The sequence below is a fragment of the Hyperolius riggenbachi genome, chromosome 6 (assembly GCF_040937935.1).
Source record: "Hyperolius riggenbachi isolate aHypRig1 chromosome 6, aHypRig1.pri, whole genome shotgun sequence".
Taxonomy (NCBI): Eukaryota; Metazoa; Chordata; class Amphibia; order Anura; family Hyperoliidae; genus Hyperolius; species Hyperolius riggenbachi.
In genome coordinates this window covers 112,414,514-112,432,978 of record NC_090651.1, presented here as the reverse complement: position 1 = coordinate 112,432,978, position 18,465 = coordinate 112,414,514, and the positions used below count along the sequence as shown (strand labels likewise).

The following is an 18,465-nucleotide window of genomic DNA, read 5'->3' as shown; positions in this document are numbered from 1 at the left end:
TGATAGAAAATGTGTTTTATAAATAGACACTCGTCAATCCGTAACAAATCCATGGGAGTAAGTGGGTGCATTTCCCATATTACCTATAATGGAAATGCCTCTTCTTTGGGCAACAATCGGACCACAATGGACCATTGTAGAAATCCCTACACTGTCCACACCTGCTGGCCATTTGAGGTTCAGCCAAGGGGTAACTTAGCCTTACTGTAATGCTTGCCACGGAGATTTAATTTCTCTGCTGCATTGGGAAGTAGGTCAGATGGTCAAGTGATTATCTCTGTTCTCACCGGGAAAGACTGGCTGATGTCCCCTCCCAGCTCCTCCCAGATTACTTTGTGTGGGTGATGATGGGATGGGGAGGAGTTTGGACTGTCTATTAAAACTGAACTTCCAAAGTATGCAACATATCGATTGAATATTGATTGTAATAATTACAGACATGTAATGTAAAAACCTTTCTGTATTCCTACTTCTTTCAATGTTACTATCATTCATATGCATTAAATACAGTATATACTTAGACTTTAAGTAAAAGTACAGAAATGCTCTGACTCACTCTAGACGTTTAACATACCTGGAAATACGTAGTCAATATACCAGGCTAAAGTCCAGTATACAAAGGCATCAAAAAGCATCATGGCTATGGATAACAGGAAGCTGTACTGATCCCCCTCCACTGGGCTTTTCCGGATGTTTCCAAACTGTAGTCCTAGGCCTTGTTCTTCATATCTAGATAAATACTCTGTCCCAAATCCGAAAGCCACTGGAGACAGAAGGCTCTGCAACATTACATGATTAATAAAATAAATATTACACAGTTCAGCGTATCTGAAAGGCGTTAGTGGTGGTTAATTGCATTTTCATAAAATGGAAAACGAAGATTTAAAAAAATTCCCCTAGTTTTAACATAAGGAAGATCTTACTGCTTATTATTATATTTGTTATTATTATGCTTACTTGCGCACTTATTATTATATAATTACCAATTACTATTGTTTTCTTCGGAAGTGGTGTGGCCAGATTATATACATTTCAGTAATACCCCTTTGCAGGGCCGGATTTACCATTAAACAAAGTAGGCACGTGCCTACAGGCGGAGCATTTGTGAGAGGCGGGTAGCACAGTAGCAAGTGGTCTGTCCATTTCTCCCTCCCTTCATACTAGTGGCAGCGGCGGAGGAGACCCACATCTAGAAGAGCGGTGGCAGGCTGTCGTAGTTAGTACTATTAGCGGCATGCTTCAGTCCTTCTTCAGCAGCGAGCGGCTCCATGACGTCACTCTGCAGCGCCCCCTGCTCCTCTCCATGGTTACTGCGTCCGACTCTGCGTGTTACCATAGAGAGGAGCAGGGGGCGCTGCTGGGTGACGTCATGGAGCCGCTCGCTGCTGAAGAAGGACTGGAGGTTGCCGCTAATAGTAACTAAGACAGCCTGCTGCCGCCGCTCTTCTAGATGTGGGTTTCCTCCGCCGCTGTCACTGGTATGAAGGGAGGGAGGGTCGCTGCCATCAGAGTCTTTCTTCTGCCTCCCCAGAGTCCCCCACATCCCAGGCGCTCTGGATATTTGGGAGAAGAAGGACTTCAAACTTTCTCCAAGTCCGCCCCCTCCCCCAGAGCCCTGCCCTTCACCCACACCTGGGAAGCCACTAAGTGGACCTGAACTCACAGGACAGAATGAAACATAGGGAACGCACCCTGTATGTACTTAGAGAGTTAGCCTAATTGCCCCTCACTTGTGTCTAATCACAAGTTGTAATGTGATCTCCCCCTGTGTCACCTGATTGTCACAGCAGATAAGCTCATTTGAAAGCACAGGAAGTTAACAATAAGACTGCTTCCATGAAAGCAGGGAGTAGACACACTGCAGATTTATTAAAGGATTTGTATCAGCTGTTACAAAGAAATGTTTTTCTTTATAGGTTATTATGCCGTTGCTTATCGTTCATTTTTTAAATTATTTTTTAGTATTTATGTAGCGCCGGCATCTTCCCCAGCGCCGTACAGAGTATATTGTCTTGTCACTTAAATGTCCCTCAGGTCCGCTCTAACCCTTTGCTGAATGCCCTTCTTTACCTGCTCTACCCTCTAACCCACCAACCTCGACTTACTGCTCTCTATACCTACCTGCTGCTCTCTCCCACCTACCTACCCCCACTGACTGCACTCTGTGCTCTCTATACCTACCTGCTACGCTCTCCCACCTACCTACCCACCCCCACTGACTGCTCTCTATTCTCTCGATACCTACCTGCTGTGCTCACCTACCTACCTACTTACACTGATCATTCTCTGCTCTCTATACCTACCTACTGCGCTCTCACACCTACCAACCCCACTGACTGCTCTCTGTGCTGTCTATACCTACCTGCTGCACTCTCCCACCTACCAACCGATCCCCACTTACTGCTCGCTGTACTCTCTATACCTACCTGCTACGCTCTCCCACCTACCTACCCACCCCCACTGACTGCTCTCTGTTCTCTCGATACCTACCTGCTGTGCTCACCTACCTACCTACTTACACTGATCATTCTCTGCTCTCTATACCTACCTACTGCGCTCTCACACCTACCAGCCCCACTGACTGCTCTCTGTGCTGTCTATACCTACCTGCTGCACTCTCCCACCTACCAACCGATCCCCACTTACTGCTCGCTGTACTCTCTATATCTACCTTCTATGCTCTCCCACCTACCCACCCCCACTGATTTCTCTCTGTGCTCTCTATTCCTACCTGCTGAGCTCTCACACCTACCTACCCTCACTGACCCCTCTCTGTGCTCTCTATACTTACCTGCTGCACTCTCTGACCTACCTACCCCCACTGACTCCTCTCAGTGCTCTCTACACCTACCTACCTACCGCCAACTGACTACTCTCTACATTCTTTATACCATACCTAGGGAAAGGGGTGTGTTATTAGGGGGTGTGGCCTGTTATGGGGCGGAGCTTAGGGCGCCAGAGCTTATGTGCCTATAGGCTCCTGAGCTGTAAATCCGGCCCTGGCCCTTTGCATTCAAAAGTACATACGCATGAACCATAGCTCCCAACTGTCCCTTTTTCAGACAAATCCGTCTGTTACTCTTTCTACTTTATTTGCCCCCTTTTCAGGACCGATGTACAGATCTATGTAAACTTCTGTATTGTTCTCCTGAAAAAAATGTTTTTAAATAACTCTCAACTATATTCCCATCCTTTACACTGATATTTTTTTTTATTTTTAAATTCTAAAATTGAATAATGGTAAAAACTAATAATGTTAAAATGGATCAGTGTGTTTTAAATGATAAATCTAAAATGTCTGCATATTAATTCTTTGTGGTATGCATTAGTAGTGGTGTGGTAGAGGCGGGGTTAGAGGGATGATGAGGGTGTGATTAGAGGTGTGGCAGGGGCGGGTCTTAAAGGTGTTTCTCTTTCTTATCTTAACTCAAAAAGTTAGGAGGTGTGCAAAAACCTGTAAGCTTAATAAAAACTACATTTGTGCAAATAGAGGATTAGTTTCCAAAAAAAAACAACACAGTTTTATATAAAGCCAGTTTACATCATTTTGCCCTTCACACTGCTCCTTACTATTACCCAGCTAGTCAGGATGCAAGCAGACACTTTATGCATTTAACACGAATTATGGTCATATTGCTGTAGCATTTCAACCCATAATCTTTATCATCAAAAATGAGTGGAAAATCTTTTTCAGAAAGAGAAATGCCAGCCATGTATCTGTTCTAACCACAACCTCCATGCCATGGACCACCAGGCAACAGAGTATATCCTGTACTCAGGAGCGCAAAGAGTTTACATTGGTACAAACGGTATGAGATTTGCTGTTCCTGGAATTACGCTGTAAGCTGGATATTTTTTATCTTTGTAGCAGTGCAAACAACCTAAAAGAATCAAACTTCTCACAAACAAAGTTCTCTTTGAAGAAACTATGCACTTACTGCCAGGATTTTCAGTTTAAAAGTCATACGGTCCTGCCAAGCGAAGCACAGGATGTGCGGCAAGTAGAGTGTGAAATAGATGACCCCGCTGCAGGCCGCTGCCAGATTGGCTTTAGAGAAGAAGACACTCATGAGGAAGCCCTGCATGATAGTGGACAGCGTGAAAGCCATCAGGAAGAGGAACAGGATTAAAGGATTGCTGTAGTGAAGGACTCCACCAACCTGCAATCAGAAAAGGAAACTCAATCAGCAGGATCCTTTATTGTAACTAAACAAGAGAAAGCAGGACTTGTAATTCTCACAAAGAGATAGGAAAGGAGAGCAAATAAAGCTGAACGCCTTTCAGAGAATATAAAAGCAGTAATTCAAAAAAGGCCTCCTCCATAGGACAACTGAGAGCTCAAATAATTAGAGTGAAACCTGGCAGAAATTGTTAACTGTGTAAAACAGATATTTCAGGCTTTAAAAATAATAGTGCTAGTGTATTCTTACTAACGTGCTTAAAATATGGCATTATTTATCGGTGCCTTATCCTAATGCACTTGAAGCACATCTTAATACATTAACACCTTGAATAATAAACAGAATAAAAATAATTATTAAGCACAGGTTCAAACAAATGCATTTAAAAAGAAAAAAAAAAGAAAAAAAATATTATATATATATATATATATATATATATATATATACATACATACACATTTTTTTATTTAAAGATGTCTTGCTATACATATAAAACTCTGGAGTTTAACCGAGGTCCCCCAAAATCACCAAAGGGCCGCTACACTATTAGTGTTTGTGTAACATAAAGCCTACAGGTTCAAATATTACCAAAGACACTGTCTGCATGTAATTTGTTTGTTCTACGGATGTTTGCAGTGGTGTATCAATAGGGAAGCAGAGGTTGCGAATGCATTGGGGCCCTTGGCCAAAAGGGCCCCTCCTCAACTGCAGTATTAGCTCTTTATGGGTTCTGTGCTGGTAATAATCACTTTTTAGCGGTGCTTTGCATATTAGTAATCATTAACAAACTGTTCCCCATCCCCTTCTTGCACCTCTGGCCCTGTGGATGTCCTTGGCAGATTTGATGCGTTGTATCAATTGTTATGTATAGAGTGCTAAGGTGGTCCATTGTAAAACTTGCACTGGGGCCCATAGCTCCTTAGCTACGCCACTGGATACTTGCGTGGGTTTCCTCAGAGCATTTTAGTTTCCTACCACATTCCAGAAATTATACTGGTAAGTTCAGTGGTTCACTCCACAATTAACCCTACACTGTTATGGTTTTGATTATGGTAGGGATTAGATTGTGAGCTTCTCTTGGGAGACAGGAAACCACAGCACTATGAACACTGTAAAGCACTGTTGATAAACACACTGGAGGTAACGCCATGCAGAAAATGTCCTAGGAAGAGTTCATACCCAAGACCCCATAGACAGAGATGCAAGGCCAGAATGCTCAGTACCTAGCCAACAGCCACCATCCAGCAGTCAAGCCTTGCATAAACAGCTGCTCATAGCTTATTAATAGGCCTATTAAGAGATCAACACTGCTCTATGTATTTGGAATTATGATTGTACTTTTATAATGCCAGGTTTATAAATAAGCAATCATATTTTCCACACAGGAAAATCAGTTACTTTCACTTGAATGGAGTAATGCATCACCAGGTGCGACTGTTACTTTTTTCTAGAAAACATAATAGTAATAAGCAAAAAGCGAAAAAAAAATTATGATATAATGATTTGTATCTGTAGTACAGCTCAGAAATAAAACATTAAAGGGACTCCGAGCAGTGCAGAAACTATGGAAAGATGCACATCATTTTAAAGCTCTCTTTCTCCTCTTTCCAATGATATATAAACCACCACCCTACGTCTTTTAGTTTTCGCTATTTTCGCGATTGAAATTGCCGCGACCGTGATTTCGATCGCGAAAATAGAGAAAACTAAAAGGTGTAGGGCAACGATTTAGGTGTCGTCAGAAAGAGGAGAAAGAGAGCTTTAACCACTTGCCGACCGCACGCTTATACCGTGCGTCGGCAAAGTGGCAGCTGCAGGACCAGCGACGCAGTACTGCGTCGCCAGCTGCAGCTTAATTAATCAAGAAGCAGCCGCTCGCGCGAGCGGCTGCTTCTTGTCAAATCACGGCGGGGGGCTCCGTGAATAGCCTGCGGGCCGCCGATGGCGGCTCGCAGGCTAGATGTAAACACAAGCGGAAATAATCCGCTTTGTTTACATTTGTACGGCGCTGCTGCGCAGCAGCGCCGTAAGGCAGATCGGCGATCCCCGGCCAATCAGCGGCCGGGGATCGCCGCCATGTGACAGAAGACAGCCTGTCACTGGCTGCACAGGACGGATAGCGTCCTGTGCAGCCCAGATCTCCGGGGGGAGCAGGTAGGAGAGGGAGGGGGGAGAATGTCGCCGCGGGGGGGGCTTTGAGGTGCCCCCCCCCGCAACATGCCAGACAGGAGGAGCGATCAGACCCCCCCTGCACATCATCCCCCTAGTGGGGAAAAAAGGGGGGCGATCTGATCGCTCTGTGTGGCCGCGGATCTGTGCTGGGGGCTGCAGAGCCCACCCAGCACAGATCCAAACAAACAGCGCTGGTCCTTAAGGGGGGGTAAAGGGTGGGTCCTCAAGTGGTTAAAATGATATCCATCAAGCCATAGTTATATTGTATTACACAGGACGACACTTTCCCCAGTGTCAGCAGCTCCATTCTGCTGAATGCAGCTGCTGACTTTGACAAAAAGTCGCCCTGTGTAATACAATATAACTATGGCTTGATGGATATCATTTTAAAGCTCTCTTTCTCCTCTTTCTGACGACACCTACATCGTTGCCCTACGCCTTTTAGTTTTCTCTATTTTCGCGATCGAAATCGCGGCCGCGGCAATTTCAATCGCGAAAATAGCGAAAACTAAAAGGCGTAGGGTGGCGGTTTATATGTCATTGGAAAGAGGAGAAAGAGAGCTTTAAAATGATGTGCATCTTTCCATAGTTACTGCACTGCTCGAAGTCCCTTTAAGAGCAGAGACATAAGTCTAATGTTGTTTCCAGTACAGGAAGAGTTAAGAGACTCCAGTTGTTATCTATGCAAAAAAGCCATTGAGCTCTAAGACTCTCAAAGTCGCAAAGAGCTCCGAGTTCTGAAGGTTGTTATCCGAGTTGTCAGTCAAGGATTTTTTTTTGCTCTGCCAGAGGACAGGTCAATAGTTCACAGCCTGCTCTGTAAAAACATTTAGAAAACTGAGTGTTGTGTAAACAGTACATATTAGAGAATGATGCAATGTTATAAAAAAACACTATATAACTGAAAATAAAAATGTGAGAATATTTTCTTTGCTACCAATCTTCTAGTAATTATCCGTATTACACAACCAATTCATTATATCATAATTTTTTTTTTTTGCTTCAGTTTCTCTTTAATAGTCATGATTTTCCTGTATAAATCATTGGTTGTTACGATAAAAAATGTCAGTTCAATATATCATATAGGAGACACACACAGTGATATTTGAGAAGTGAAATGAAGTTTATAGGACTTATAGAAAGTGCACAATAATTGTTTAAATAAAAATAGGCAGGTGCATAAATTTGGGCACCACAAAAAAGAAATTAAATCAATATTTAGTAGAGCCTCTTTTTGCAGAAATGTTAGCTTCCTGTAGGTTCCAATGAGAGTCTGGATTCTTGTTGAAGCTATTTTGGAACATTCCTGTTTACAAAACATCTCTACTTCATTCAGTTTGATGGCTTCCAAACACGGACAGATCTCTTTAACTCACACCACAGATTTTCAATTATATTCAGGTCTGGGGACTGAGGTGGCCATTCCAGAACGTTGTTCTTGTTCCTCTGCATGAATGCCTTAGTGGATTTTGAGCAGTGTTTAGTGTCGTTGTCTTGTTCAAAGATCCAGCCCCGGCGCAGCTTCAGCTTTGTCACTGAATCATGGACATTGGTCTCCAGAATCTGCTGATACTGAGTGGAATCCATGCGTCCCTCAACTTTGACAAGATTCCCAGTCCCTGGGCACACAGCCCCACAGCATGACGGAACCACCACCATATTTTACTGTAGGTAGCAGGTGTTTTTCTTGATCATGATCATGATCTTCACACCCATAGCATGTGTAGCCACAAAAACACCTGATCTGAAGTACAGTCCCCTAAATTGGAGGAAGGGAAGGTTAGTAGATGGGGCCCCAGGGGCAACACAGCTCTGGGCCCCACTGCAATCGCAGGGGCTGATCCCCTCTAGTTACACCCCTGAACAGGCTGATCACCACTGTAATATTTGTGTTTGCAAATGACCATAATTTAAAAATAGAAAAGCCCTCTAGCATAGGTAAACATATCATGCAGATATGGGGAGGGGTGATGGAGGGGTCATCACTCAAGAGTGCTTGAGGCAGCACAACCCCCGAAATACAGCCATCTCCATTGTGCTTCATAGTGCTACAAGACATGCAGAATTACAGGCTGTCTACCCTTGCTCTCTATTCTCTACTACGTGCCTTATCAGTCACATCTGACCATGACCAACAACAAGGAGGATAATCAAGTCTGAATCTAGGCATGTGTTGGAATGTAGAAAGCATATTTCTTCTGAATGAAATTCTGAGAAAATGTAAAGCTTGCAGGTACTCATTCAGCCATTCCGACAATACACGTCAGGCAACACATGTCTCCAGACTGTACAGAAATATGTGTGAGGCACCTGTGAAGGGAAAATGTCTCCAACATGCTTCTTAATATTTGTCACTCAGAGGTCAGACACAGGTAATGTGAAACAATGCCTGCATTCATTTCTACAGAACATTGTACTCAGAATCCAGCTCTACCCACAGATCTCTAAATATACCATCTGATTGTGTAGAGTGCCCAGATGCTCCCTTCTTTGTATCAAATAAGGCTTCTGCAGCAAAAATCTTATCTAAAAATGTGGTCATGTGACCAGGACCAATATTGCAAACATTAAAAAAAATGTAACATACACATTTATTAGTTGTACATTGGTCCTAGAGTAAAATGCATGGATAGAAAGATTAACACCGCTCACCACTTTCTGCAACCAACCAGGAGCAGGACAAAGGTTCAGTTGGACTAGGTATAAGCACTTATAAAATAATTCACTCTCGCTGTAAGGTAAAAACAAGAAGTTTTAAATCAGGATGATACCATTTATTAGGTAAAAAGAGTCCAATGTCCAGCAATTTAAAGGCCCAGGTTAATACCCACATGGACAGATCAAGACAATTAAAAATGCAAACTTGCAATCAATTAAAAATACAAAATTGTGCACAGAAGTACTAAAAGAGCTCAAGTTACGAACATGTGAACACATACAGCAATCTATGAGAAAATTGCAAAGAACAGCAGGAACTCATATCACCACCACATTGCAAAGTGACCGGACACCCTGGAGCCCCAAAATTCTATGTGTAGGACATCTATGATGCTCAGAAACCCTTTTTTCTGAGTTTGTGACTTGTGCACCCACCATACTGTATTATATTATACTGTATTATACAGTGGCGGACAAAGCCAACGATGGGCCCTTGTGCAAAATAAATGAAGTGGGCCCCATTCAAGTGGGCGTGGTTATAACAGATCCTGGTTGGATCCAAACGATGCCGATAAGATAAAAGTACATGAACCTAGGTCACATTCTCTAGGCACTGTATTAATGTAGCACACATTTTAAACGGGGCACAACTTATTATCGATGTTTCTCTGGAGGTTCAGAGAGAAATACATGGAGTAAAGCCTAGAGGTTAATCAGGCCCTAACTGGTGCAATAGCATGGGCCCTAGAAGACAAGGGGCCCCTGTGCGGCTGCATGACCTGCACGGGCTTATGTCTGCCTCTGGTATCATATTATAGAGGCCCTTCACAGGAGAATTTAGGAGGCTCCAAGGTGTCCCATCACTTTGCAACGTGGTGATATGGGGGGGGGGGGGGTAAATAATCAGAGGGCTCTCCTCAGACGTGTAACATACTACATTTGGCAGCTGGGGACACAAATACTGGCTGGATTAAATCCAAGGTGGGATGTAAGTTTATTTTACAATATGAGGTTGAGGAGTAGTTTTCTTCCTCCCTCCCCCTTTTTTCAGATATTTTATATAGCTGCTGCACTTTGCAATTTTCTCATAGATTGCTCTGTGTTCACATGTTCTTAACTTGAGCATTTTTGCGAGCTTGCATTTTAATTGTTCTGATCCACCCATGTGGGCGTTAACCTGTGCCTTTAAATTGCTGCTCCTGCGAGAGCATTTTTAGCTATGACTAAGGAGTGATTGCAGCTCTGATATGCGTGAGCTTTCATGTCTCTGTCTGTAACCATGCTGAAATAAAGATTGGACTCTTTTACCATACAGTCAGTGCGGATTCTTTTACAAGTGCAGAGTAAAATGCACCATAAATTACTTTTTTCCTATATATATATCCTGCTACTTAGAGTAGGCAATAGAAATGTGGCACATATGACGGATTTTGGATTAATCCATCTACTCACAAGGGAAGCTGGAGTGCCCCGAAGAAACCAACGCAGACATGGGGAGAAAATACAAACGCAGAAAGTGGGATTCAAATTGGGGATCGAGCACTGCAAAGCAAGAGTGCAATCCACTTGCAAGAGTGCAAACTGTATATTAAACAAAAAAGTTATATACCTACCTTGGGAGAGAGAAGCCTCGGAATCCTAAAGAGGCTTCCTCCGCCCTCCTCCATTAGGCCATTCCAGTGATGGGACTCCTGAAGCGCGGCCACACTGCACCTGCTCAGTAGCACATACCCGCTCAGGCTTCGGCAGAAGAAGCTGAGCCTGATCGGGCCTGTGCTACTGCACAGGCATCTTGCGCTTGTTCAGTAGCACAGACCCGATCGGCCTTGGCTTTTTCAGCAGAACCCAAGTGAGTTTGTGTTACTGTGAATGCGCAAGCCATCAACAAGTGCTCAATGGTTTTTGGCTGGACCCAGCAGAGGAACGGTGAGGAAGAGCCTGGCGGTGGAAGCCCCTCTGGATTATGAAGAGGCTTCCCTCTCCCTAGGTAAGTACCAACATTCAGCACCTTTTCCCCTACAGGTTTCCTTTAAGTCTGGGGTAATCACAAGTGTATTGACTTTGTCAGGGTTGAATAAAAATAAAAGTCAATGTACATGTTTTATTAGGGTTCAGTAAATTGAATTTCTACCTGTTATATCTGATGTAGTGCTGATCCAAGACTATTCCACACCTAATACAAGCAATTGGCATGTTTCTGCTGCTTCACACAATTCTTTAAACTACAACCCAAGAGATGAATGGTTCACAGTGTTTGGACTTACCACTATTACAAGGGTGAGAAGAAAGGTACTCAACGTCATGACACTGAAACTGTCAATGAACCATGTCAACCAGATGACATCATTAGTGACACCTAAGTTTTTCAACGTCTCTTTCAGACGTAGTTCTTTTTCCAGAACAATGTCCTTCACCAGCATAGAGATGGAGTAGATCCAAGACAAGACCATGAAAATTGGGAAGCAACGGTTCAGTGTTATCATAAACCTGCCAGCAAAGAGAGAAAAAAAAACATTAAGAATCACAAATCATGCATAGATGCACACGGTACTCCTAAAGTGCCCATGTTAGTTGACACTGTTTACAGTCATATTTAGCTCGGGTAAACTGCTTATTATCTGATAACTCAGTAATTTCACTATTTTATTATTCAGACTTATGAATCTTTAGCCAGCCAAAAGCTCAAGAACACAAGCACCCTATTGGGTTGATTTCAACCAAACTGGGAAATGATCTTATAAGAAGGGCAGCCTCCTGGGGAAATGCTCTAAGGGTTAGAGGCTGGAGTAGTTTGTTATTGGATGGATCATCACTTCCCTTAGCCTGAAAGAAGAATGCACAGTGGCACCAGAAGTGTTCAGAGACTCCTCCCTCTTCATTTTGGCATTCAGCAAAAGATAAAGGCTCGACCATAGGAACCTATTGGCTGCCTGGATTGGATCATTTTTGCACGGTTGACTGTCATCATCTATGGTATAGTCACCTTATAGCAATGCTTTTACAGTTCATAAGTACAAAGAATATGAATGAATGCATGAATGAACAGCAAATAGGGCATAAGTAGAAGAACTAAATACACAACTATCATTAGTCATCATATTAAATAGACTGACGGAATTAAAGCTAATCAATTGTGAAAAAACTGTTGATGGTGGCCAAATCATTTGCATGAATGAAACCTTAATTAGAGTGTACTGGATTCTCCTTTGGATGTCATGGCATGGCAGACCAGTTGCGGTGGGGTGACCCTACATTGCTTAGTTTTGTGGTTTCAGCAATCAGTTCCATTCAGGCCAACATATTAGTGGAAGCTTTATAACTTTCCAGTATATTCGTGTTTATGTAGATACTGTGATATTCTTAAAAGGCATTCTGGTAAAAGGCTTCAGCCTACAACAAGTCCAAGTACATATGAGCTACTGAGACAGGAACAATGGACTGTATGGCACTCTTGACAAAATTATTTAGTACAACATTTTCTCATAGCCTACTAGGCAGTGTGACACAGGTGAACTCATCATTTCTAAAGGTTTTAAATTAACCTGAATTTGTATCCACAATTGCACACAAAAGAATCCATTGTGGATGTAGAAGAAAAACATGGGATGGGCCAAGAAATGAAATGATCTATCATGTAATGGAAATTTGCTGGGTGTGTATGCCAGCTGGACACTAGCTATATCATTTGTGGAGGGCTTAATATCCTGTATCTCTGGGGGTGGTAAAAGCATGCAACATCTACTTTGCAGTTGTAGACATTCATTTTGGTACTATGTCGCCCGGATGAGAGGGACAGCAAAGTCTGCCCAAGATCTTGTTTTTATCAGATTTCAGCATGAACTTACATTAAAGGGAACCTGCAATGATAGGGATATGGAGGCTGCCATATTATTTCCTTTTAAATAATACCAGTTGCCTAGCAAGTTCTGCTGATCCTCTGCCTCTAATAGCCATAGACACTGAACAAGTATGCAGATCGGATTTATCTGACAAGTTGCATGCTTGTTTCAGGTGTGTGATTCAGGCACTACCAATGACAGAATGACCATCAGGACTGCCAGGAGACCAGTACTGTATAAAAGGAAACAAATAGGGCAGCCTCCATATGCCTCTTTCTTCAGGTTCCCTTTAAAGCACCACTATCGATAAAAAAAATAGGCAGTTAAAATCTGACAGAACCGACAGGATTTGGGCCAGTCCATCTCTTCATGGGGGATTCTCAGGGTTTTCTTTGTTTTCAACAGCATTTCCTGAACAGCAGTTAACTGCCCAAATAGTAAGGTACCAGCCAGCCTCCTTACTCACTTGCACATTATTTTGACAGTTATACTTTGCAACTGTTGTTCAGTAAATGATGTTGAAAACAAAGAAAACCCTGAGAATCCCCCATGAGGAGATAGACTGGCCCAAAGCCGGTTTGATCAGATTTTAACTGCATACTTTTTTCGTGATAGTGGTCCTTTAAAGGGAACCTTAAAGAGGAACTCCAGTGAAAATAATGTAACAAAAAAAGTGCTTCATTTTTACAATAATTATGTATAAATGATTTAGTCAGTGTTTGTAAAATCTTTTAAGTCCCTGATTTACATTCTGACATTTATTACATGGTGACATTTTTACTGTTGGCAGGTGATGTAGCTGCTGCATGCTTTTTTTGGCAGTTGGAAATAGCTGTAAACAGCTATTTCCCACAATGCAGCAAGGTTCACAGACAGGAAACTGCCAAGAGTACGTACTCAGAATTTCTTTGTGGGAGGGGTTTCACCACAATATCAGCCATACAGCGTCCAGATAGTCTGTTTGTGAAAAGGAATATATTTCTCATGTAAAAGGGGGTATCAGCTACTGATTGGGATAAAGTTCAATTCTTGGTCGGAGTTTCTCTTTAACTCTGGAAAAAAATAAGCGGGGGACCGGAGGAGACATGACTGATGTCGAGAGCACAGGACGGTTGCAGGGGGCTGGCAGATGCCCCAGGTAAGTGAAACTTATTTTTTCTCCCAGGGTTAAGGTTCCCTTTAACCACTTGCCGACCGCGCACTCATAACGCGCGTCGGCAAAGTGGCAGCTGCAGGACCAGCGACGCAGTTCTGCGTCGCCGGCTGCAGGCTAATTAATCAGGAAGCAGCCGCTCGCGCGAGCGGCTGCTTCCTGTCAATTCACGGTGGGGGGCTCCGTGAATAGCCTGCGGGCCGCCGATCGCGTCTCGCAGGCTAAATGTAAACACAAGCGGAAATAATCCGCTTTGTTTACATCGTACGGCGCTGCTGCGCAGCAGTGCCGTAAGGCAAATCGGCGACCCCCGGCCAATCAGCGGCCGGGGATCGCCGCCATGTGACAGGGGACAGCCTGTCACTGGCTGCACAGGACTGATAGCGTCCTGTGCAGCCCAGATTGCCAGGGGGGACAGGGATGAGAGGGAGGGGGGAATTTCGCCGCGGAGGGGGGCTTTGAGGTGCCCCCCCCCGCAACACCCAGGCAGGCAGGAGCGATCAGACCCCCCAGCACATCATCCCCCTAGTGGGGAAAAAAGGGGGGCGATCTGGTCGCTCTGCCTGCACCCTGATCTGTGCTGGGGGCTACACAGCCCACCCAGCACAGATCAGCTAAAACAGCGCTGGTCCTTAAGGGGAGGTAAAGGGTGGGTCCTCAAGTGGTTAAGCATTTGTATCTAATGCCCTATTTTGATTGCCTGTGCAGTACTGCTTCCACACCTTATTACAACTGCTGATTAGATATATACATGGGTTGAAAATATCACTTAAGGAGAAAACTTAGGAGAAGTGAATTGAATAAGGGAGTATGGCCCATAAGCAATTAACTTTTTTCTTCTGAGTTATCTGCTAGGAGATAATTTTCATCTTCTAACTTTTCAGCATTTTACAATTAAAAAAGTACCCAAATGTTGGTGAAGAAGTACTGTCAAAATTATTTTGAGTATTTTCTTGCTTGCTGGTGGTTTAAAATTTATTTTATGACAAGGTGAAAAATATCACCTAAGTGAAAAGTCAGGAGAAAAAGTGAATTAAATAAGGATCTATGGGCCATATTTATCAAAGCATTACCAACAGTTTTTTCTTCTTAAACAGTTCTAACCAGCAGAACTGTTCTGCATGATAATAAGAAACTTCTTAAGTCCTATTTAATAGTGTCAGTTTAGCTTGAATTTCTAGAGCTGCACTGCAGTTAAGAAAACTGCAAATCCATTTCTAAGCTGCCACAGAGTAAGGAGTGCTAAAAAGACAACCGAGGTGACATGTGGCGTGATGAGATAGACATGTGTCAATCGCACAAATAACTAGGCTGTGTTCCTTTTTTTCTTTCTCTGTCTGAAAGAGCTAAACATCAGGTATGCAAGTGACAGTTTCTATCCAGGTCGGGACTGGATCGGACTGGGTCAGACTATAGCATAACCCTCACTGATAAGTAATTACAGCCATAAAACACTTTACTGTCAGTAAATGGCTTCCTGGAGCAGGAAAACGTAAAAAGGGTCAATAATTAATTAATTTGAGCTCTAGCATACTTCAATGGAGGTATCTTTGAGCAGAGACAATGAAAGAGTTAAAACTTAAAAACTAGATTTCAATATAAAATTGTAAGGATCCCTCCTGTAGAGTGTTCTGTCTGTTGCAGTGGAGCTGCAAATGGACAGTTCTGGCTTATTTGCTTGCATTCGGTTGTGCATTTGCAATGGGTCTCATTGTCATTTGCAATCTCTCTGCAGTTCTGGGCAGCTCAGGATGCTGTCATCATTCCACCAATTGCTTGTTGCAGCTGAGCTGCGGCCAGATAGGCCTGGATTTCCTGCATGCATGTTACATAATACTGCATTTATTTCTTATGGGAGTCCTTTGCATTCACAGCCAGCTAGCAAATGGTAATTAAGCCAGCTCAGGATTGAGTGATTACCATTCAGCTGTGTGGAGATTTGCATACCTGCATCCATTGGCTGATACCAGCATAAAAGTCTGCCTCCTATTTCATACCCCGCCCGTCATAGTGGTCAGTACGCTGATCTGCTGGGCACCTTGTTACTCTGTATAGTTCAGTTATTGTAGTTCTATGCGACCTTATTACTTGTGCTTTAGCTAGTTCTTGATAAATATATATGCAGACTTGCTAATATAGGTAGTCCTCGGTTAACGAGCGAGATAGGGACTGTCGGCTCGTTCTTAACCTGAATCTGTCCTTAAGATGGGACAGCCCCCTTTGCCCCCACTTTTAATGCAGAGAAGGCGCAGCAGAAGGTAGATAGAGGACATTTCACCTGTTCCACAGCGGTAGAAGGACCCATCGTGCTGCCCGGAAGCTGCGCGGCCCGTCCTCTCTCTCCATCCACTGTCCCCCCGGCGGCTTCACATGCGTCGCATAATGACGCATTAGGAGGCGCCGCCACTAGTGGACTTTTCCTGATTGCATCATTATGCAACGCATAAGAAGCCGCTGGGGAACAGTGGACGGAGAGAGAGGACGGGCCGCGCAGCTTTTGGGCAGCACGATGGGACTTTCTACCATCATGGAACAGGTGAGATGTCCTCTATCTACCTTTCGCTGCGCCTACTCTGCATTAAAAACGGCAGCAGAAGAGGTAGTCCCCGGAGGCGTGACGTCATCACGACGGGTCGGTGTGCATTCGTATCGGGGGTCGTTCGTAAGTCGGGCGTTCGTAAACCGGGGACTACATGTATATATTTATCCGTTAGTTGAGCCGTTTGTTATTTTTATTATTATTGTGTATTGCCTAGTTCCATGCTTGATGGACGTTCGCTGCATCCGCGGTGGGTCAGTGAAGTCCATTATCCAGATAGCTTGGATTCTGCCTGCTTGCTTTGCTTCTGTGGATATGACTGTGAGTTGCAGTTGCTACTAGTTACACTCCAATCTATAGTCCTGTCTTGTACCTGTCTGAATGCTTGCTATCGCTAACGCAGCACAGTGCGAACTAAGGCAGCGCAACATCGCACTGTGCTGCCATTGTGTTTTATTTGTAGCAATATCGGAAGCCCAGAGATGCTGTTGCTCTAGGCACCCTGTGTAACCTCTTCAATTATCTAGCTCTTAGCCTCGTTGTGCTGGATGGTCAGAAAGTATGACCCCCCCAGCATTACAAGAATATAACTTTGGTATATCTAAAAAAAAAAGTCATTTTTATGAAAAGGAGAATAGATAAAATTGTTTTTCTTATCAGTTTATTTTCACCTCGAATGTTTTTATTTTCACCTTGGATGTTCTTTAATAGCACTCCTACAGATTGCGCAGTGCAGGCTAGGCATGATTTGTGAAGTGCTCCTCCCCCCTGCTGTCAGGTGTCCTGTGAAGCTGTCCTGTGCTTAACCTTTCCAGTGCTGGGAATTGATGCAATACAGCAGATGTATTGGTTACCTCAGCTACAACAATTTCCCTCACACACTGCACTGTCTGAGAAACCGTCCTAACTCCTCCTATTCCTAACAGTTTAAGAAGGAAACTGCACGATTTAGTTTGCAACGTGGCATAGGAAAAGCTCACTATGCGACGAATTCTAATCTGAGAGGGGTCAATAAACTTGGCCTATTGAGCCATTATTGACCTGTGAATGGCTTTCTGAAGTCCAAATGTAGGCAAAGTCATTAACTGATTTATTCATCAGAGCAGGATCATCCACCAGGCAACCTAGTGGGTGTCAAGGGGCCCACCTGCTACCTTCTCTGAGCTCTCTTCACTTCAGCTTACCAAAAAGACCACAAAGGGGCCCCAAATCTCCTACCTTGCTAGGGCCCCAGTTAATCTTAATCCATCTCTGTGTCACATTACTGTACCACAAATCCTTCTTGCCATCCATAAATGGTAAACATCTATAAATAGCGCTTGCTGTGGGTTAGCTCTGGCGGTCAGCAGTGAATCAATGCAGTGTTTGGCGATTACTGATATAATAAGCGGTGAACAATTAGTACTATCCTGTAACAGTCTAATAATGCTGCGGCTTTCATTTTCATCCTTCTGAGAGTTACTCATTCCCCCCTTCATCTTTATCTACATATGAGAAATAAAGATAATTGCCAGAGCCTCATAGACATGCTTTGTAACAACTGTTCTGGGAAATGGTCTAATAATCTTAAAACAAGGTCAGAGGGCAAACATCTAAAGTGCATGAGCTAGTTCATCGTTATCAGCCCCATTCACCCTTAACTCCTGCTGGAACACATAAGTGAACGTTCCCACTCACACATCGTCCACAAAGCAGGGGTATGGCATCTGCTGCAGGTAGAGACCAGTCATCTTTTCATTGTTTGTCTGGGTCTTTATAATGCCATGATCGATAATGTCCTGAAGGTAAGCGAAACCTCCCCAGATATAGCGAAAATCTTCCACTGGGTCGGCCCGCGGGCCTGGATCCCAATATCTGCAGAAAAAACGAGAGACGTGTAGTTATTTTTAGCAAATAATAGAACAAAAGAAACAGCAAGAAAGA

The 18,465-nt window shown here is 43.5% G+C and overlaps 1 protein-coding gene across 2 annotated transcripts in view; it reads right to left on the bottom strand.

Moving 5' to 3' along the window:
• Window positions 1–18,465, bottom strand: part of ABCA4 (ATP binding cassette subfamily A member 4) — a 300,886-nt gene that overhangs the window by 141,977 nt on the left and 140,444 nt on the right. For both annotated transcript variants that reach the window (XM_068239773.1, XM_068239774.1), the window contains exons 14-17: window positions 18,220–18,396; window positions 11,276–11,498; window positions 3,939–4,160; window positions 575–779 (exon numbers count right to left, since the gene is read on the bottom strand). In XM_068239773.1, coding sequence (XP_068095874.1) covers window positions 575–779; window positions 3,939–4,160; window positions 11,276–11,498; window positions 18,220–18,396 — 827 coding nt within the window. The remainder of the gene's footprint in view (window positions 1–574; window positions 780–3,938; window positions 4,161–11,275; window positions 11,499–18,219; window positions 18,397–18,465) is intronic.